General features: G+C 43.2%; 1 protein-coding gene across 5 annotated transcripts in view; it reads right to left on the bottom strand.

Moving 5' to 3' along the window:
• The window catches only part of spata7 (spermatogenesis associated 7), a 68,542-nt gene that overhangs the window by 8,917 nt on the left and 37,093 nt on the right, over window positions 1-22,532 (bottom strand). For all 5 annotated transcript variants that reach the window (XM_072491494.1, XM_072491531.1, XM_072491512.1 and 2 more), the window contains 3 exons: window positions 15,935-16,389; window positions 5,334-5,394; window positions 2,777-2,901 (listed from right to left, as the gene is read on the bottom strand). In XM_072491494.1, the coding sequence (XP_072347595.1) occupies window positions 2,777-2,901; window positions 5,334-5,394; window positions 15,935-16,389 (641 nt within the window). The remainder of the gene's footprint in view (window positions 1-2,776; window positions 2,902-5,333; window positions 5,395-15,934; window positions 16,390-22,532) is intronic.

Genomic DNA, 22,532 nt, shown 5'->3' with positions numbered 1-22,532 from the left:
TTCATTATATTTAATCCTTTAAAATATGTAATCTAATAATAATCTTTATCAGTGTCACAAGTAGGTTTACATTAACACTGCAATGAAGTTACTGTGAAAATCCCTTGGTTGCCACACTCCGGCACCTGTTCGGGTACACCGAGGGAGAATTCATAATGTCCAATTCACCTAACAAGTGGGTCTTGGTTTCAGATGTTCTTGATTCCCAATTGATTTTATAACTTTAATATTTTATTCTCATTGTCCACGAGGGGCTGCTATGATTTCCACAACCTGTCTGTTTTCTGAGTTGTTAAGAAATATGAGCATTGCCTCTTGTGGCTTCCTTAATGCACTGCATCAATAAATAGTCCTGAATTAGATTGAGAAACTGACACTGAACGACTTGGATTTTCCTAGTTTACATTAGGTTGATTGAAATATTCCATTAAAATAACTTCATTCACATATCCTTCTTATTCCTTCATTGAGCAAATCCTCCTCTATATATACTGACCAGGTGGTCTATGGCATACCCCAGTGTTAGCTTGGATTTTTTTTAACATCAGTGATATCTAACTAGAGTTTATAAGAAAATATATTTATAAGAAAATAAACAAAGGCTTCACAATTTCTAGTTTTGTACATAACTTTAATCAGTCGTAGTTGCACGTTTTCTTGTTCTGATACTTATTATGTGCATTTATGTTATTGTGGATATCCATCTATGATTGTGTTATGGTTGCATATCTTTCTGTTTCTATCTATGTGGGTGTATTGTGTTTTGATATTTTGTCTTGTATTTGAAGATTGTTGGAAAATTTTAAATTTGAATTACCCAGTTAAGATTGAATGGTTAAGATTGGCTGGTCTGATTCTTTATAATAGTAGCTGCAAAATAGTGCTCTATAGTTTCAGCACTACCTTTGCCATTTTGGTGCTAAATAGTGTCTGTGTTGCGTATTCACAGTTCTGGCGCAGTCCATGCCAACCGCTATCTTTGGTGAGAGTGTTAGCATTCTTTAGGATTGCGCGTCATAAATATGCAGATTGTGACATGTGTGTTATGCTGTCATCATTGCCATTTTCAACCTCACCACTCCAGCTTAAACACGCAGAGCTGAACATGCATTCAGCAACTGGAAGGACTCCTGCAAAAATTATATTTAAAGGGATCATCATCTATTTGCTGGTGACTTCTGATTAATTTCTACTAGATCTGTTTGAGTTTGTGGAAATTCTTGGAGATTTGAAGAGTCAGTTAAAGTTGAAGTCAAGAGGGGTGGTGTTGCACAAGGAGAACGCTTACACACTCATGGCTTTGTGGGAACCCCATTTCAATGCTGAGATGTGTCACAATCGGAAAGATTACCATTCCCTGGATGTGAAATTGGTGCGTGACTGCACTCGGCGCACTATGCTGTTGAAAGCCGCCTATCCTAGCAGATTATTTGTTTTGCGCTAGTCCGTTGTTCCTGTGGTCTTTCAGTCACCACATCAAACAGAGAGTGGCTACTGGACGAGGCTGTCTGGGTTACACTTCACTCAAAATTCTGCTCGGTAACCCAACAACACATGGTCAACATGTGTGTAATGAGAGATGTGCTGCCACATGAAACATCAAAGAACAAACCACTGCTGAAGCAATATCTGCTGCCTGGACCACTTCGGTATTCACTGGAGAGAATTTCCCAGTTCTTGGTGATCTGCTGTAACCTCCATGATTTGGCCATCATGAGGGATCATCCCTTGCCACCAAAGATATGGCAGGAAGCTCAGGAAGAGCTGGAATAAGAGTAAGAGAATGGGAGAAAGGGAGGACGTATCCTGCCCCAGCCTGGCTGTCCTCATTCAATTCAGGTACCCGTGAACACAATTCCAAATTCCCCATTTTATAGCATTCCCACACCTCAACATCCCTATGTTACAGACAATCACACAGCCCTCTTGACACAATGCTGAAATAAACATCACCACAAAATAATCACTCTATATCAAATTTATCCAAATCACCATGCAAAAATGAATCACCCTCACACATTCCCTTATTACCATCCTGTATTGTAGGAACCTTTGCCTGGCCTAGTGCTCCTACACAAATGTTATCCCAGTGGCTGTAGCAATGACGAGTGGAAAAGACTGCTGGTATTCAGTAAAGGAAGTCTGCAGATGACCTTGTAGGATGCCTTTGAGGAGCTCTGGATCTGGAGGACTTTACTTTTACTTTGGAATATCTCAGCATGCTCAGAAGCAGTCTGGTGGGCCTCCAGGCTCCCTGAGGGAAGAGGACCTCTCTCCCCTTGTCCATACACTGTGCCAAGACCTCCAGGGCAGCACTGGAGAACTGAAGAAGTTGCTCTCCTGTGCCATTTGCACTCCTCTTTTTTGTCTAAAAGTTCTTCTTGAATCAGTTCCAGCAACTGCTCCAACAAAAATTCACCGTGCGAGGTGCAGGTTAGCTTTATGTAGTATAACAAACTCTAACTGGTCCTAACTTTACACAAACTTAGGTCTTTTGTCTGAATTGTATAGCTACTCAGGAGTGTACTTGGTGCTGGGCTGCATACCACTGTCATTTAAATTAGCAGTCAGCACAAATTTCGCATGACACCTGTCTTAGAGGTGGAGCTAGGAAATCAGAGATAATTTAAAGAGAAATGAAGAGAACGAGAATGAACAAAAATGTCAAATATGACAGCCTAACGATAACAAAATAGACAAGTCTCAGAGAAGTACATGATATATCCAAGACTTTAATATGTTTTATAGACATTTAGATTTTTATTTGTGTACATACCTTTGAACAGAGTAATCGTAAGTGCATTGAAAACATTCTTGTAGCTCTTCGCATTGGGAATTCTGAGATAAAACATCCCTTTCCTCTCGTTCATCATCAGAGCATACCTGATTGTTATAAACAGCCTATCAAAACAGAGTGATACATCTTACAATCCTACTGAAAACAACATGGTATTTTTAAACATCACCATATTATTCCATTGGTCAGTACTCAGCTTTTAGAATATTAATAATAATAATAATATACCCATCTGTAATAATTATAATAAAAATATTTTAAAAATTTAATTCTTCAGATTTGGGTGCCACTGGCACAACCAACATTTTTTATCCATCCCTAGTTATCCTTGGAAAGATGGTAATGCCCTTTTTCCTCAAACAACACAGCCATGCAGCGAAGGTAATTCCACACTGCTGCCAGGGATAATGAGTCCCAGAATTCTGACGCAGTGAAAACAAAGGAATGACAATATATTTCCAAGTCAAGATGGTGTTTGACTTGGAGGGAACATGGAGCTGAAAGTATTTCAATGCACCTGCTGCTTTGTCCTTTTAGGTTGTGGAGGTTGCAGGTTTGGAAGGTGCTGTTGAAAAAGCCTTAGCGAGTTGCTGCCATGCATTTTGGAGATAATATAAACTATAGCCACAGTCAGCTGGTAGAAGTCAATGGCTAAACTGATGGATTAGCTGTCGATCAATGGAATTACTTTGTCCTGGATAATGTCCAGCTTCTTGAATGTTGTTGCAGTTGCACCCATCCAAGCGATCGGACAGCATTTCATCTCTCTTGTGGATGGTGGTTACCTACATGCAGAGTCAGGGGGTGAGCAACTTGCTGCAGAATACTCAGCCTCTGACATGCTCTAGCAGCTGCAAGGTCAGGTGGAGGAGACAGCAATGTTAATACCATTGTATGTCACTACTCTCTCTTTTGGTAATGGTAATTTGTGTAATGTAAATATTACTTGCCACATTAGCCTAAGTCTGAATGTTCTCCAAATCTTGCTATTTGTGGGCATGGACTGCTTTATTATCTGAGGAGCTGCAAATGGAGCTAGAGTCTGTGCAGTCATCAGCGAACAGCCCTGCTTCTGGTGTTATGATGGAGTCAAGGTTATTTATGAAAGAACTGATGGTAACTCACTTAATATGTCATTCTGAGGGCCTACTATAGCGATATCATGGTGCTGATAAAATTGGTCTCCAACAACCACAATCCTCTCTTTTGTGCGAGGTGTGACTTCAGGGCGGCACGGTAGCATAGTGGTTATCACTGCTGCCTACGGTGCCGTGGTCCCGGGTTCGATCCCAGCATCGGGTCACGGTCCGTGTGGAGTTTGCACATTCTCCCCATGTCTGCGTGGGTTTTATTCCCACAACCCAAAGATGTGCATGTTAGGTGGTTTGGCCACGCTAAATTGCCCCTCAATTGGAAAAAAAATAATTGGGTGCTCTAAATTTCTTTTACAAAGGTGTGACTTCAGAAAATGGAAAGGTTTCTCTCTGATCCCCACTGAGTTCAATTTTACTAGTGCGCATTGGTATCTCACATAGCTGCAAGCTGCCTCGATGTCAAGTGCAGTTACTCACACTTCACCTGTGGAATTCAATATTTATCCATGTTTGGACTAAGGTTGAAAATGAGGTGGACTTTGAGTAGTCCTGGCAGAATGAAAACAGAACAGCAATAAGTAGCTTAATGGTGAACAAGTGCCATTTGACTGCACTAGTGACAACTCCTTCCATCACTTCATGATGATTGAGAGTTGGTTGATAAGACCTTAACTGGTTGTGTTGCATTTGGTCTGCTTTTTGTAGACAGGCCAATACCAGAGCAGTTTTCTACTTTGTTGGGTAAATGCCAATGTTGTAGCTCTAATAAAAAAACTTGGCTAAAGACATGGCTAGTTCTGGATCACATGGCTTCAGCACCATGACTACGATGTCACTGGAACCCAGAGCCTTTGCTGTGACCATTGCATTCAGCCGTTTCTTAGTATCACATGAGGTTAATTAAATTAGCTGAAAATTGCCTTCTGTGATGATGGACGAAGCTCGAGAGGAGGCCCATAAGGATTATCCACTCGGTACTTCTGGAGATGAGCTTTGGCTTTTGCAAACATAGCGGCACGGTGGTGCAGTGGTTAGCACCGCTACTTATGGCACGGAGGACCCGGGTTCGATCCTCGCCCCGGGTCATTGGCTGTGTGGTGTTTGCACATTCTCCCCATGTCTGCATGGGTTTAACCTCCAGAACCCAAACTTGTGCAGGGTAGGTGGATTGGCCACACTAAAAATTGCCCCTTAATTGGAAAAAAATAATTGGGTACTCTAAATTTATTTTAAAAATAATTTATATACACTAATTTATGTTATAAGTTTTAAAGTTTCAATTGTCAAAAGTATATTATACGAAGAATAGGAATTTTATCAGACTTTAAAAAAATGCTATTCTGTATATGAAATATTCAATCTTACCATATTTCTCGAGTAACGTGAAGATTAATTATTTAGCACATCATTTAAGACTGAAGCGCACTGTTTCATCATCTAACCTGCAATGAAGCCAAGTGTGAACGATCCTTCTTGTTCTTCAGTGAAGATGCAACCTGAGAACTACAAATCATGAACATACCTTTATGAACTACAGTTTCAATTTAACTGAAGACTGCATTAGTATTTCTGTGTACAATAGGTACAAAATGTTTCTTAATTCTTAGTTCTACTTTAAAGCATTCATTTCTAGACTATTTTAAGATATGACATAAAATATTACATAAAAGCTTGGCAGAATGGATTAAAAGTATTCTGTCGATCTCTGAAATTTGGGTTTCAAAGTCACTTTCTGCTAACTACCGTCACAAATGTGTAATTATGATATTACAGGATTTAAGGATATTTGTTTAAAGGCAGGTTCCTGTTTTTAAACCTTTACGTTGAGTTTAAAAAATCTTTTTCAAAATTGAGGAATGGACAGATAACAGAGCACTTTTCTGTGTCTGTTCAAACTTTCAGATTCATCTTTAAAAGTTGGCTATGAGCAAATGCAAAAAGAGTCCTCCAGAAATGTCCATTGTTTCCTCTAAAATAGCTGTGAAAACCCCTTGGCTTCAGAGAGAACAGGAGATTGGAAAGGACTTTAAAGGGTCACAACTTAATTAACTTATTTGCCTGGTGAAAACAATATCGCCTTAGAAATTAACATAGCAGCCATTTCTGTTTTTGAACTGTATAAAGGTGTTTGTAAGAAGCCATCTTGTGAAGTAGAAAGGATTCTTGGCCAGTGGAGACATAAAAGAAGGTATTAAGAAATCAACTGCTGTTCAGTCAAGAGGCTGCAAGTGCCATAACTGTAGAATTATGAAGAATAGGAAACCTGCTCATCATCCAAAAACCTGCTGACCTGATCGGTCCACCTGAAAAGGCAAACCTCTGAATAGTCAACTGCAGCAGCCACTGTAGCTGCTGAACCAAACCTCAAGTTCCAACCTCTTCACTTCAGAACAGCAAGAAGTCTTACAACACCAGGTTAAAGTACAACAGGTTTGTTTTGAATCATTAGCTTTCGGAGTGCAGCTCCTTCATCAGGACTCGCCTGATGAAGGAGCTGCACTCTGAAAGTTAGTGATTCGAAACAAACCTGTTGGACTTTAACCTGGTGTTGTAAGACTTCTTACTGTGCTCACCCCAGTGCAATGGCGGCATCTCCACAGCCTCACTTCAGAAAGGAGGAATTCATGCAATGGGCTCGTAATAATATCTCATCTTCGATTATCTTATTCCTCTAGCTAAAGTTTAATCTTTGTAACTGGATTTTAGTTAACTTTCTTACTTTTACTTAAACAATTTTCAGCTGCGGTTTTATGATAAATTTAACCTTTATCTTGTTTAAGACTAAAGATTGTCTGCTGGGTTATTTTTAAGTTGAACCACTCACTAATTAAAAAGGGGATGTATACACACACACAAATTCTTAGTTCACGGACCACTTTAAGAAAACGTGGCTATGATACTATCATGTTTCAAAATGAAGTTATGTTTAATAGATTTGATTGAGATGATTGTGGGCATAAATATACAGTCTAAACCTGGAAATAATCCAAGATTGTCAGAAATTTGGCAATTTCACTGAAGGGTAACTATAACATTTAGACAGGAAGTCAAAGAGGATTATTTTGTTGAAATGGTGAAAACAGGTACGAAATAGGTGCTGTGCTAAGAAAAGCATCTGTTTGAAAGTAGGAACTTAACTAATTGTTGATCATCATAATTTAAACCTGCCTGAATACACTGAAATGGGCATCTACACATTTAACATTCAAGGGTGGCATGGTGGCACAGTGGTTAGCACTGCTACCTCACAGTGCCAGGGATCCGGGTTCAATTCTGACCTTGGGTGACTTTAGAACATAGAACAATACAGCGCAGTACAGGCCCTTCGGCCCACGATGTTGCACCGAAACAAAAGCCATCTAACCTACACTATACCATTATCATCCATATGTTTATCCAATAAACTTTTAAATGCCCTCAATGTTGGCGAGTTCACTACTGTAGCAGGTAGGGCATTCCACGGCCTCACTACTCTTTGCGTAAAGAACCTACCTCTGTTCTTTCTCCCCGTGTCTGCATGGGTTTCCTCCAGGTGCCCTGGTTTCCTCCCACAGTCCAAAGATGTGCAGGTTAGGTGGATTGGCCATGATAAAATTGCCCCTTCATGTCCATGGATGTGCAGGTTAGGTGTGGTTATGGAGATAGGGCAGGGGAGTGGGCCTAGGTAGGGTGCTCTTTCAGCCGATCGGTGCAGACTTGAACATAGAACATAACAGCGCAGTACAGGCCCTTCGGCCCTCGATGTTGCGCCGACCTGTGAAACCACTCGAAAGCCCATCTACACTATTCCCTTATTGTCCATATGTCTATCCAATGACCATTTGAATGCCCTTAGTGTTGGCGAGTCCACTACTGTTGCAGGCAGGGCATTCCACGCCCTTACTACTCTCGGAGTAAAGAACCTACCTCTGACATCTGTCCTATATCTATCTCCCTCAATTTAAAGCTATGTCCCCTCGTGCTAGACATCACCATCCGAGGAAAAAGGTTCTCATTGTCCACCTTATCCAATCCTCTGATCATCTTGTATGCCTCAATTAAGTCACCTCTTAACCTTCTTCTCTCTAACGAAAACAGCCTCAATTCCCTCAGCCTTTCCTCATAAGATCTTCCCTCCATACCAGGCAACATTCTGGTAAATCTCCTCTGCACCCTTTCCAATGCTTCCACATCCTTCCTATAATGCGGCGACCAGAATTGCACGCAATACTCCAAATGCGGCTGCACCAGAGTTTTGTACAGCTGCAACATGACCTCATGGCTCCAAAACTCAATCCCTCTACCAATAAAAGCTAACACACCGAACGCCTTCTTAACAGCCCTCTCAACCTGGGTGGCAACTTTCAGGGATCTATGTACATGGACACCGAGATCTCTGCTCATCCACACTGCCAAGAATCTTACCATTAGCCCAGTACTCTGTCTTCCTGTTATTCCTTCCAAAATGAATCACCTCACACTTTTCTGCATTAAACACCATGAGTTGAATGGCCTCCTTCTGCACAGTAGGGATCCTATGGTTCTAAGTGGCAGCTAGATAACATTTTCTTGGAGTTAAACATGTACAGGCAGTCCTCGGACTTACGACACAGCACAAAAGCTGCACATAGAGGTGCTATGACATGGCAAGGAGGGGTGAAATGACTCTCCATTTCTCCCACTCATTTAACCGAAACAGGGGTTTTAAAATAATTTAGGGAGGATATGCTTTGCCAATTCTGTAAGCGTCCCACTATTTACATGTCAAGGTTGTAGAGAATTACTTAAAACAGGTTTTCTTAGTTTAAACAAAGAGCAAGGTATGCTTATTGAAACTACTCCTGAACATTCTCCCCATGTTTGTGTGGGTTTTGCCCCCACAATCCAAAAATGTTCAGGCTAGGTGGATTGATCACACTAAATTGCCCCTTAAATAGAAAAAATTAATTGGGTATTCTAAATTTTTTAAAAAATGAAACTACTCCTGAGCTAAAGAAAAAAAAAAGGAAAATGCGACATGATCCATATGGTCACATTTATTTGTCTGGGCCAATACTCACACAAGAACAGATGGCAGAGTAAGAGGACAGGCTTATAAGGATTTTACAGTCTATGAAAGAACAATACGGTTAGTTATTCCTTGATTGCTGCTCTCAGTGGGGTGATTCAAATTTGGGGCGGTTAACCTTAGCTGAACTCCTGGGTGAAGTTGTACAGAACAGATTCCATACTTTAAAGCTGAACTGGTTGGTTGGGAGAGCATTAGACTGAAGATCTAAAGGTCCCTGGTTCAATCCCGGTTTTCGGCATCAGGCCGAGTGCTGGCTATCCTCGCTATCTGTCAAGTTGCCCTACCTTGGGTGGCATGGTAGCACATCGGTTAGCACTGTTGCTTCACAGCGCTAGGGTCCCGGGTTCGATTTCCGGCTTGGGTCATTGTCTTTGCGGAGTCTGCACGTTTTCCCTGTGTCTGCGTGGGTTTCCTCCGGGTGCTCCAGTTTCCTCAAACAAGTCCCAAAAAACCTGCTTGTTAGGTATTTGCAACATTCTGAATTCTCCCTCTGCGTACCCAAACAGGCGCCGGAATGTGGCGACTTGGGGTTTTTGACAGTAACTTCATTGCAGTGTTAATGTAAGCCTACTTGTGACAATAAAAAGATTATATTATAAAGGAGTTGCTTCCTTCTCAGGTAGCTCACTTTACAAACTGGGTGCAATCCTTCCAGATAGAGAAAGAGAGAGAGAGAGCGAGATATAAAGAGCAAGAGCGAGGGCAATAGAATGAACTAGACACATGGCTCCAACAGCCCGTTTCAGTTCACCACTGTCCTTTTCACTTCTTTTTTTAAAAAAATGTTTTATTCTCCATTTTCACATTTTCCTTCAAACTTTACACCCCACCCACAAACAGTAAACGGTAGCAAATACAAAATCAATCCCCTTAACAATACCAACGATCCCATCCTCCCACCACCCCAAACAATGGCCCACCTGTCAATATATGCATACCATAAAACAAACCCTCCCACGGTGGAAACAAAAAACAAAAGAGAAAAAGAAAAAGGAGTCCGGGACCGCCCATGGTCACCATTGACCGATAAGAGTCCACTCCCCCTCCCCCCCTACACTCAACGCCATCCAACCTCTGAAAGAGTACCGTACATGATGCCCAAGAGTTGTACACGCCCCCCCGCCCCCCCCCCCCCCCCCCAGGCTCCAACTCCTCCCATCCATTGCCTCTTGTAAAACTCCTCCCCCCAACCTCGGTTCCTTCCCCCCCCAACTTCCACCCCGGCTAGACCACTCGGACCTTGTTCTGCCAGGCTCCGATGGACGCAACCCCTCCCCCCACCTCACTCCCGTTCACTGGCCGGCTTAAACCGGCCAGCGTGGAGGCCCCCGCCCGAGTCCCTTTCCCCTTTTAGCACACAAACCCCGCATATCCACCTACACCCCAAAGAGCCCTCATTTCGAGTGAAAGTCCCATCACTTCCCTTGTCCAAATATATACAACATTGGCTCCTTTAGCCCATACACCCGCATGCTGTGAAACAAAAACAAAAAAAATACAGTCAGTCATGAGGTCACATCGGCACATGGCCATTTCTCAATTCTGCCACAGTCCTTCTGCCTTCGCAAACTCCTCCGCTGCTTCCGCCGTTCCAAAATAAAAGTCCGAGCTTGTAAGTCACCCTCAGCTTCGCTGGATATACAATGCCGCACTGCACCGTGCTAATGTACAGTGCCCTCTTCACCCGGTTGAAGGCAGCCCGCCTCCTCGCCAGCTCCACCGTAAAGCCCTGGTATACACGTATACCAGCTCCAGCCCACTGCACCACCCGCTTCTGCTTGGCCCAGCTCAGGACCTTCTCATTCACACTGTACCTCTGGAAGCACAGACTCACTACCCTTGGCGGCTCACTCGCCATTGGTACAGGCCTCCACGACCGATGAGCCCGATCCAGTTCATATCGGGTGGGATCCTCCCCCTCCCCCAATAGTTTCGCCAGCATCGCGGCAAAATACTCAATAGGTCTCGGTCCTTCAACTCCTGCGGGCAGCCCCACAATCCTCAAATTCTGTCGCCTGGATCTGTTTTCCAGGACTTCCATTTTTCCTCGCAGATCCTTGTTAATGTCCATCACCTTCCGCATCTCCTTCCCTATCGAGGCAAGTTGATCACCGTGCTGCAATAACGTCTCCTCCACTTCCTTCAGCGCCTCCCCTTGCTCTCGCACCTCCGCCACTGCCGTCATCACCGGGGAAAATCTCCTCCTCCACCAGCGCACTCAAAACCTCTCTCATCTCCTTCCTCATTGTCTCCATGTATCTTGTAAACTGCCTTTCGAATTCCGCAGCCATCACCTTAGTTATTTCTTCAGCCGTAAGCAATGTCGCCTCCCCTAGTGCGCCAGCCTCCATTTTCCTTGGTGACCCCACGGTGACCTTTCCACTCCCCGACGGACCTTCAGCTGTTTTCTTTACGGACGATTTTTTGCTTACCCTCGACATTTTTCTTCACTGTGCCTTCACTGTTTCTTCCTGCTTTTGCCGCCTCCATGGACCCTGGGACCGGGCTTAAAGCCCCGAAAATACCGTTCCCGAACGGGAGCCCTCCATTGTGCGGCCGCCTCCCGCCCGCCGTCACCGGAAGTCGTCCTTTTCACTTCTTATCTCCTGCTTTGATGTGGAGATGCCGCACGTTGGACTGGGCTGAGGTCAGTAAGAAGTCTAACAACACCAGGTTAAAGTCCAACTGATCTGTTTCAAATCACTAGCTTTTGGAGCAGTGCTCCTTCCTCAGGTGAATGAAGAGGTAGGTTCCAGAAACATATATACATATATATATATATATATATAGACAAAGTCAAAGATGCAAGACGATACTTTGAATGCGAAGGTCTTGCCAAGGTCATCCCCACACCCTCACTACCTGCCTTCAAACAACCGCGCAACCTCAAACAAACCATTGTTTGCAGCAAACTACCCAGCCTTCAGAACAGCGACCACGACACCACACAACCCTGCCATGGCAATCTCTGCAAGATGTGCCAGATCATCGACATGGGTACCACCATTACACGTGAGAATACTACCCACCAGGTACACGGTACATACTCGTGCGACTCGGCCAATGTTGTCTCCCTCATACGCTGCAAGAAAGGATGTCCCGAAGCGTGGTACATTGGCGAGACCATGCAGACGCTGCGACAACGGACATCATGCGACAATCGCCAGGCAGGAATGTTCCCTTCCAGTCGGGGAACACTTCAGCAGTCAAGGGCATTCAGCCTCTGATCTTCGGGTAAGCATTCTCCGAGGCGGTCTTCAGAACGTGCGACAACGCAGAATCGCCAAGCAGAAACCGGTAGCCAAGTTCCGCACACATGAATACGGCCTCAACCGTATTACATTCACCCCCCACCATCTGGCCTGGGCTTGCGAAATCATACCAATTGTCCTGGCTCAAGACAATTCACACCTCTTAAACCTGGGATTACCCCTCTCTCTGGCTCTGTAAAGACTTAATTACCTGCAAATGCTCGCATTCAAAGTATTGTCTTGCATCTTTGACTTTGTCGATACATATGTTTCTGGAACTTACCTCTTCATTCACCTGAGGAAGGAGCAGTGCTCTGAAAGCTAGTGATTTGAAACAAACCTGTTGATCTTTAACCTGGTGTTGTAAGACTTCTTACTGTATCTCCTGCTTGACAGAGGTTCCCTTGAAATGCCTTGCTGGTTGTATATTCTAGGGAGGCTTGATTAGTTCATGTCTGCTGCAGCTATTGTTTCAAAACAGGCAACTGAATTTTGATGTGTCATCTCAGAAATATATATATATTTTTTAAATTTAGAGTACCCAATTCATTTTTTCTAATTAAGGGGCAATTTAACATGGCCAATTCACCTAACCTGCACATCTTTGGGTTGTGGGGACGAAATCCACGCAAACATGGGGTGAATGTGCAAACTCCACGCGGACAGTGACCCAGAGCCGGGATCGAACCTGGGGCCTCGGCGCCGTGAGGCAGCAGTGCTAACTACTGCGCCATCATACCGCTTGTGATTGTGGAATTGGTGATTTTTTTTTTTTAAACATAGGAATGCAGCCAAAGGCTCCCTGAGCCATTTCCCATAATTTTGATATATCCTGGAATTCCATGCCTCGGGTTTTCTCTGGCAACATAGGGATGAGATTCTTCTGTGGGTATCGAGACACATGCACACAGAGGGTTGTAATATGTCACTTACATCATCTGTGGAAGGTTACGCCAGCATAAAAATTAGGAGTGACAGTGATCTTGATTGCCACAGGCAATGCGGTCCTAGCTGTGTTGCTACCCTGTCTTCAAAACACAAGGCCACAGTTCCTGCGATGATCTACTTGGTAAAGTGCAGTCACCTTGGGTCATGTGAATGAAGGAAGACCAGAGGTGCAAAGGGTCACCTGATAAGAGCTCTCCTTCCCTCTTGCATCAGCTGGTGATGCTTTGCCTGGTCTCATCTTCTCCTCCAATTCCTCATGTAGAACAAGGAGCACCACTGTTGGTGCACCTGAGGAATAGAATGTTTTCCTCCAAGTTTAAATTGAATATGGGAAGGGCGGCACGTGGCGCAGTGGTTAGCATTGGGACTACAGCGCTGAGGACCTGGGTTTGAATCCCGGCCCTGGGTCACTGTCTGTGTGGAGTTTGCACATTCTCCCCGTGTCTGCGTGAGTTTCACCCCCACAACCCAAAGAGGTGCAGGCTAGGTGGATTGGCCACGCTAAATTGCCCCTTAATTGGAAAAAAAAATTGGGTACTCTAAATTTATATTTTAAAAAATGGAATATGGCAAGTTGTTGTAATTTGGTAATTGTGGAATTGGTGATTTGTTTTGGAACAGAGAACTCTGTACTACAGAGGGATCTGGGTGTCCTAGTGCATGAACCACAAAAGGTTAGTATGCAGGTAATTAGGAAAGCTCATAGAATATTATTGTTCATTACAAGGGGAATTGAATACAGTAGTGATTATGCTTCAGTTATACAGAGCTTTGGTGAGACCACATGTGGAGTACGGAGTACAGTAGGCTTGTTAAAGGTACATCCCGCAAGCTGGATATGGCCCGCAAAGCTCTTCCACGCGGTCCTCGGAGGCAGTTTTAAAAGTTCTTATTAACCAGCAGAGTTTCTGTAGAATCCAACAGAAGAGACACAGGAACACAAGGTAGGGTAGAAATGAACAAAGGTTTATTACGGTATGTGTAATAATTACACAAGCTACAATTCCTCTCCCCGAAGGGCCACCCTCCCCGACCTGCACACAGGTTGGGGTTTATATACTGAGAGGTTTCCCCCTTGTTGAGATGAAACCCCACCCCCAATTACCGGGGGAGCTCATACTCTGAGGCAAATTGGGAGAATTATATAGAGCATAGTGCTTGCCCCCCCCCCCCCCCCAAGCACCTCTTCCACTATCCGCCCCGCCCCCTCCCCTCCCAAAAGGTCCGGAGAAACGTCCATGTCTGCTGGCCGAGGCAGAGGTCCTCTTGTTCACTTGGGGAGCGAACAAAGGACCAGCAGGCCCGGGAGATGTGTAACACACTGGTAACATCTGATTTTGAGCGCAGCATTGATGTGGGAGTGGTGCGGCTGGTAAGGGCACCGGCGTTGAAGGCAGCTGGACGACGACATCGTGCGGACCAGTGTCCATGTCGGAATCGGTATCCGTGTTTCCCGAAGAGGCGTTGGGCATCTCAACCTTCTGGGCCTCAGGGGATGGAGGTGACAGTGCTCTGGACAGTGCTCTAGGGGGCGCTCTAGGCAGTGACGTAGACTGCAGGCAGACCCGGACTGGCACATCCTGAGCCTGCTCCGGAGGTTCGTGTGTACGGTGGCAGATGTGCTCCAGGTGGCGGCTGGCTTCATGTCCCTGTGACCGGACCAAATAGGAAACCAGACCAGTTGCCCGGAGCACCATGCCCGGGATCCATGTGGATCCATTAGGCTCATTTAAATACCTGATGCCCAGGACTCAACGGCAACGTCTAGGAAACCTTGCCAAGGCACCATTTAGTACTGGTCCACACAAACGTGTGGATTAACTCTGCCAGAAGAAAGACTGTACAGGATGGGAGCTGCAAAGAGGTTTCCAAAATGTTAGTTACAGGCCAGATAACCAGGGAATTGGGACAGAAAGAGTGTGTAAGGCGTCTGGAGTTAAGTGAACAGAGACCAAAGTATTGTTCAGAAGAATTCAAGGAAGAATAAGGAAAGTGTTCTGAGTTAGAGACAATTGCAGTAACTAAGTGGGACAGCAGACTTCAGAGGTAGATGAAACGTTTGATGTCATTTTAATACTGTCTGCAATTCAACAGTTAAAGCAACGGAGAGAAGTTTGTAAAGCAGTCAAGACAAAGAAATCCTAAAGTGGTTGGTGTGCACTGGATTCACTGTTATAAGTGGAGTGGAAGCTTTGTTTGAAAGTGTCTTTTGTAAAATCTGGACTGGATTTCAGAATGCAAACTGACAAGGGAAAGCAGTATCATGAGAAAAGATTTTAAAGCGTGCTTTTGGGAGTGGAGTTTGAAAACTCTCATGTGACAATCATCTGGGGGGATTCAGAAGAGAAAACCACAGACGCTAACTTGGGTTCAGAGCAGTGTGTTTAACCATAGTCATCGTGTGTGCTTAAAAGGTACTGTGTGTTATTTGAGACCATTGTAGTTTAAGATGTACTTCATAATCTCTGTTAATCTTTAAATGTGTGTGTATTTGTTAAGTTAAGGGGGGGAATTAAAGGAGTATTGTATAATAATCCAACTTTTTTTGTTTAATAAATGTTTTTTCCTGTTGGTAAACTAATTATTGGTTCTTCCACATTTTATTAAAAAAATAAAATTTACGGTCTTTTGAGCCAAGGTTCCATTCTGGGGTCGTCCTGTCCAGTTATATCATATCAACTAGGATTGTAACGTTATAAATATCACATATATATTTTCAGTTAAATTCATTGATATTCTATGTAACAATAATTATGGAAACAGAAGGGAAAAATATATTCTAGCAATTCAGTACCTGGTGAATTCAGTCTGCGTTTCTTGTGTCACTAGTTTCTTTTTTGAAAGTTTTTTCTTCTTTACAGGAGTATAATACCTAAAATGGGCCAAGGAAGACTGTGCTTCTTTCTTGAGAATGCGTGGAGTGAATTGTTGACCATTTGTAAAATGGTGTGCGTGTTTATCCAAAATATCACCACTATATGTTTTTTGGCGTACATCCTGAAATGAATTATAACAACGCTGGCTATTTGCCAGGCTGGTTGTCGAACTGTAGAAAGTTCTAGAACGTTGTCTGGGGGATGCAGAGATTCTGGAGCTCAGGTCTGAGTAGCACCTACTGAATGTTTTCGGAGTAGTTTCCTTACTAATGTTGGCAGTGGAAGGCAACATTGAAAAATTCTCTTTGGAAGTGATAAAAGTTCGTTCAGGAGTCATGGAAACATCTTTGTTGTGTTCGAGTACGGATGGATTCTGTCAACCAAAAATGAAAATGTAATGAGCATGTGAAAATGTTCTGTACAGCTCCCCACTGGAACAAGTTATCATACAAGAAGCTAATTACAAATTCACCATGTACAGGTATTAGTCAATACAATCTTGATATACAGTTTTCCTTTAGAAGATACTTTATGTATAGCTGCCACAGGAATCAATATGCAGCAGATCTCTCAAGGGCAGCACAGTATCACAGTGGTTAGCACTGTTGCTTCACAGCACCAGGGACCCGATTCGATTCGGCTTTGGTCACTGTCTGTGCAGAGTCTGCACGTTCTCCCGTGTCTGCGTGGGTTTCCTCCGGGTGCTCCAGTTTCCTCCCACAAATCCTGAGAGACGTGCTGTTAAGTGATTTGGACATTCTGAATTCTACCTCAGTGTACCCGAACAGGCACCATAGTCCCCTAGGTGTGGCGACTAGGGGCTATTCACAGTAGCTTAATTTCTAATGTGTTAATATAAGCCTACTTGTGACACTAATAAAGATTATTATTTACAAGAGAGCATTTGAAAGTCATATATCCAAAATGCAACATATAAATTTGAGTATACTGAAGGGGAAAGATTAAAGGATCATGTTTGAGGGTACTGACCTCAGCATGAATTGTTAATTAAGGGTTCCAACAGTGACGATGGATGTCAACTAAGCAGTTATACTTGGGCAGTAATCACTTATGCTGCTGGTTCATTAGGTACTGATGCTAACAAGAGACCTTCAGCAGAGTCAACCAGGAGAGCACCTAGATGTACGAACCTTCATATCCACTAACTTTGACACCGAACCTTAGCAAAGAAAAGCTTTAATTTGAAAGGAATCATCAGCTGAAGCTAGATGATTTAAATACTGTGCTAGCTCAACGGTTTGAAATTAACTAAAATGGATAAATTTACTATATGGTGATGTGAAGAAAAGACAATACTGTCATCCTAAGTATCCAGGAACATTTCAGTCTGTGCTAAGGTGTCCCAATATTTTGTTGCTGTTGTTAGAAACATGAATCAGGCACACAGATAACTCTGGGACAGAAAGCATTCCGACACACAATATTCTGGCATTTGTAATGGTCAACATTCCTTTATATGAATACTAAGCTAGTGCCAACATTTGTACCCTCAAGGACTTGCGAAGATGTACACATTTGGGCAAGAGCCAATATCGAAAGACCACGATATTAACTAGTTACCTGATATCCAGTCAAAAGTGCTCAGGCCAAAATGCAATCCCAAGCAAAATAGGAAGATTCAGGATCACCTTCCAGTATTTGTGGTGTTTATTGTAAGCTTTTCAACACTTATAATCAAGTTGTTCACTGAAGTTGTGGGAAAGGAAGAATTAGATTCTTTGAATGATTGCTGTTGATTGCATCATGTTCACCACCATTCGCAACTCCTCAGATACTGAAGCAATCCATGTCCAAATGCAACAAAACTTGGACATTATCCTAGCTTGGGCTGACAAGTAGAAAGTAACAATTGTGCAATGACTATCACCCCATGACATTCAAGGGCATTACCATTGCTGAATCCCCACTATCAACATCTTGGGTGTTACCATTGACAAGAAACTAACTGGACTAGCCATATAAAAACTATGGCTACAAGAGCAGGTCAAAGGCTAGGAATCCTGCAGTGAGAAACTCACCATCTGACTCTCCAAAGACTGTCCACAATCTCCAAGGTTCAAGTCAGGAGTGTGATGGAATAGTCTCTACTTGCCTGTATGAGTGCAGCTCCAACAATACTCAAGAAGCTTGACACAGTCCAGGACAAAGCAGCCTGCTTGAACATTCAGTTCCTCCACCACTGACAAACAGTGATAGCAGTTGCAAGATGCACTGCAGGAACTCATCATGGTTCCTTTGGCAGCACCTTCCAAACACACGACTGCTTGTGGAAGGGAAATTAATGAGTTGCCAACTTAGAAGCATGCTGAGAAATGCTTGGCTATAGTTTAACACGGCTTTTGAATGAAAATAAGTAGGTCAGGTAACAAACAAAATACTGCTTAATATTTTGGTCTCGGCCTTATTATGAAAACACATTGTCCTCCGAAAGATAACAAAATGTGTACTCGAGTTGTTTTTAGCCAAGAGCAAGAACATACGTACTACGTATTTCATCTTATGTACTTTCCAAGTTTTATTTAAAACATGGCTGTTTACTTCAAGCTGTTATTTCAAACTATAAAAATATGCTTTCTTCAATTGAATCTCAGAGTGCGGTGCCCTGGCTTTGCAGCTGGAACACTCTCCGCAAATATATTTCTATAAATAAATTTCCTTAAATCGAACCTTGAGGAATTTGTCTTTATTATAATTTCCATGACAAATTGGCGTAGTTGTTGCAGTTTCCCTAATTTAATGGGACGTGAACCCTGAAAGGACTCTATAAAAAGGACTCTCTTAGCTGAAATGGAGAAGGCCATATCGCGACCCCAGCTGAAAGGGGGGGGGGGGGGGGCGGCGCTCGGCAGCCTTAATTACTGGCCGGTGACTCATGTTAGGATGAGTTATCTTAAATTAACGACAGCTGCATGGAAAGAAAAAAGGTGCCTTAGAGACTAAAATTTTTTTTAAAAAATACTTTGAGGTTCGTGAAAGGAACCCTGTATTATTTGTAAATGACTTCTGCGGTCATTGTTATATATGTTCTAAAGAATTTTGCAGAAGGAACGATGAGCAATAAATTCGACACCTGCTCCAGTTCGTCCCGAAGCCTCGGTAAAGACATGCGGAGCGAGAAAGAAGGTGAATTCCTTAAAGAAGACAGATAAGGGAGTCAAAAGGAGTAAGAAAATGAAAAGAAACAATTGTAAAGCAACGGAATGAGGTAAGAAAACCTATATGTCCCGCATAGGAATCTAATGAAGCTGACCCCCTCTCAAAACAAAAAACAGGGGAGTAAAAGTAAATAGAACATTAAGGTAAAAGCGTAACAGATGGGTTCCAGTCGAAAAGGGAATTCATATTTTCTGTAGCCGTGAGATAAGGCTAACCGTTAACGGTGATATTTGTGAGCTGTGAGAATCTGTGTGTTTTGTTGAACCAAATCATTTTAGTCAAAGCATGAAGTGCTAAGTGGGTTGTATTTTTTATCGTCTGTCATTGTGAGTCCGAGATTATAACTTAAGTGATTTGTGTTGAGATTTCTCTAATGCACTGAAACATTGGAAATTAAAATTAGTTTAAAAGAAAGGAAGTGCCTTTACGAATAAAAGTAATTGAATATGAATAAGTTTTTAGATTACGTGAAAAGATGTAAATGGCATCATTCCACGTTTTCCGCCCCCTTAGGTTCTGCAGGAAACATTAACCATTTCAGCAGACAGTTGACCTTTTCTGAATTGACAAAGAAAAATATACGTCTCTAAGAATAGCTAATGCCTATCAAATCAATCATTGGAAATTGACTTAAATGTGTGGTATTTATAGCCCCCTCCCAGGGAATGTTTTGCTGCTTCGAAAATACTCTTACAGTGCATCTTGGCCAGCTTTGAAGGATGGGATTGCAGTCCCACCCGGCATAAATGGGGGCTGGGTTCCCAATAATGATAATCATTTGAATGAACAAAATGAGTCCCTCGAACACTGGTTAGAAAATAGAGGGAAAGAGGCTATCATGCAAGGGGCCAAGAAGCATTTAACCCCCAGGAAGGATGTACCGCACCTAGCGACACCTGACCCTATTAGGCAGACAGACATTCTGCACATTAGGAACGGTAATACATTGCATTGATAATGGAATGTTTATAGAACTGTCTCAAATACGAGCTCACCAGCTGCAAAATTTAATAACTTCTGAGCCTGTGCCCGATCGCTCTGTGTCTGTGTTGTATGCTGGCAGCTGAACGTTAACCCTTACAGTACCAAAAAAAAAAAATTCTTTAAACTGCCGGAAGTTTTACAAAAGGTTAATGACCCTTGAGCACAGCTATTAAAACACCTGATAGAGTCCAGACGAGAGAATATAGTGACCCATTGCACGGCTTGTTATGCTCGTGAGGATGATCATGCATACAATTTACAAGCGCAATGTCACTTAGGAAAGCAGACCTCATTGCATATCACTCCTTTTTATTTTTCGGTGTTATGGGATTAGGAATGTTAGTACAGTTGACCCATAGTCAAAGGGACCTTTTTATGATGGGTTTAACTTCAGAACCCCATTTAACATTGGCCGTAAGACATCCCGCTCAGGCAAAGCAAATAGGAGAAGTGATCAAAGAGGCCAAAGGAAAAAAGTAATACGTGGGATTTATATTGAAATGGAAGGACAAAATTGCCTGATAGAATTTTATGGCAAACAGGAGGGAAAGAGGAGCTATGGCCCGCTACATTTGAAAGACAACAACCTCCCCGAGAGAGCAATCATTTACTCCCTTCAATCCTGGCCCAGGTACTGGCACATCTATGGGCCCAACATAAAAATCATGTTGCAAAAGTACATTCTGCCCCAGTGCATAGGGTGCAGTTACAGAAGAACATTGCCCTGCCCTGCTTAAAACTATGCTGAGTGGCACCGGAAGCAGAAAAAGGGATTGAGGGAGTGATCAATGCACTATTACAGCAAGGGGTGCTGAAGAGAACACAAAGCCCCTATAACACCCCTATACTCCCCATTCCAAAGTAGGAAACCCAACGAGTGGTGGTTTGGACAATATCTCAGAGCCATCAATAAAATTGTTATCACTATTGCTCCATTGGTGCCAGACTCAAATGTCATTTTGTCTTCTATACCACCAACAGTAGATACCTTCTTCGTCATAGATTTATGCTCAGCCTTTTTCTCCATACCATTGTACCCGGAAAGTCAATATCTATTTGCTTTACATATCAGAATCAGCAGTATTAAAAGAGACTTCGACGAGTGCCAGTTGTCTGCAGCCTCAACATTCCCTCAATATGATGACGATTTATTGATAGCCTCAGAGGGAGGGCTAGTTTGTCAACAGAATACCCTTTTGTTATTATCACATCTGGCAGAAAGAGGGCATAGGGTCTCAATGGACAAACTGCAATTCTGTCAGGAGACAGCAGTATTTGGGATTTCAGCTGCACCAAGGATAGCGGAGGCTTGGGTCTGAAAGAATACAGGCTGTAGCAAGGGTTCCAACTCTGCGCACTAAAAAGGAAACCTTTACCTTCCTCGGAATGATGGGCTATTGCAGGCAGTGGATACCGGACTATAAAGAGATGGATGCAGTACAGCGCAAGGCTACTCTACATGACGCCCCTTCAGTTGTTACCTGGATCCCGGAGAGGGAGCAAGCATTTCGTAACTTGAAACAAGTCATGATTAGCACCCCTGCCTTGGGACTTCCTAATTTCAGTAAGCCCTTTACTCTTTATGTGAATGAAGCCGGGGGATTTGCAACAGGGGTCCATAAAATAAAATTCCTCCTCATCTCTGTTTTAAAGGGTCGTCCCTTTAATCTGAGATGGTGTCCTATAAGACCATAAGACATAGGAGCAGAATTAGGCCACTTGGCCCATCGAGTCTGCTCCCCCATTCAATCATGGCTGATATTTTTCCCATCCCTATTCTCCTGCCTTCTCCCCATAACCCCTGATCCCCTTATTAATCAAGCCTCAGGGTCCTGGTGCAAGAACATGGAGGAGGGAAAAGACCCCTTGCCTATAACTCGGTGACCCTATGTGCTGTGGTAAAGGGTATGCCAAGTTGCTTAAGAGCAGTAGCAGCCACGGCGGCCATAGTAGAATAAAATTCAGTTTTGCTGCTGCTTAATTCATCTGCAACGTAGCATTTTACTGCGGCTCGATGCACTGCTACCATCTAGAAAGACAAGGACAGCAGACACATGGGAACACTACCACCTGGATGTTCTCCTTCAAGCTCTCACCATCCTGACTTTGAAATATATCACCATTCCTTCACTGTCACTGAGACAAAATCCTGGAATTCCCTCCCTAACAGCACTGTGGGTGTACAGACTCCATGGACTGCAGTGGTTGAAAAAAGCAGCTCACTACGACCTTCTCAAGGACAATTAGGGATGGGCAAGATGCTGGCCTATCCAGCGGTAAAATTTATATGTTACTGGAAATGCCCAACATTTATAAATTTTAATCTGCTACCAAACCAAGTTCTAAGACAACAGA

The sequence above is a fragment of the Scyliorhinus torazame genome, chromosome 2, assembly GCF_047496885.1.
Source record: "Scyliorhinus torazame isolate Kashiwa2021f chromosome 2, sScyTor2.1, whole genome shotgun sequence".
Lineage (NCBI taxonomy): Eukaryota > Metazoa > Chordata > Chondrichthyes > Carcharhiniformes > Scyliorhinidae > Scyliorhinus > Scyliorhinus torazame.
The sequence above is the reverse complement of the archived record's forward strand: the minus strand, read 5'-3'. Positions and strand labels throughout refer to the sequence as shown.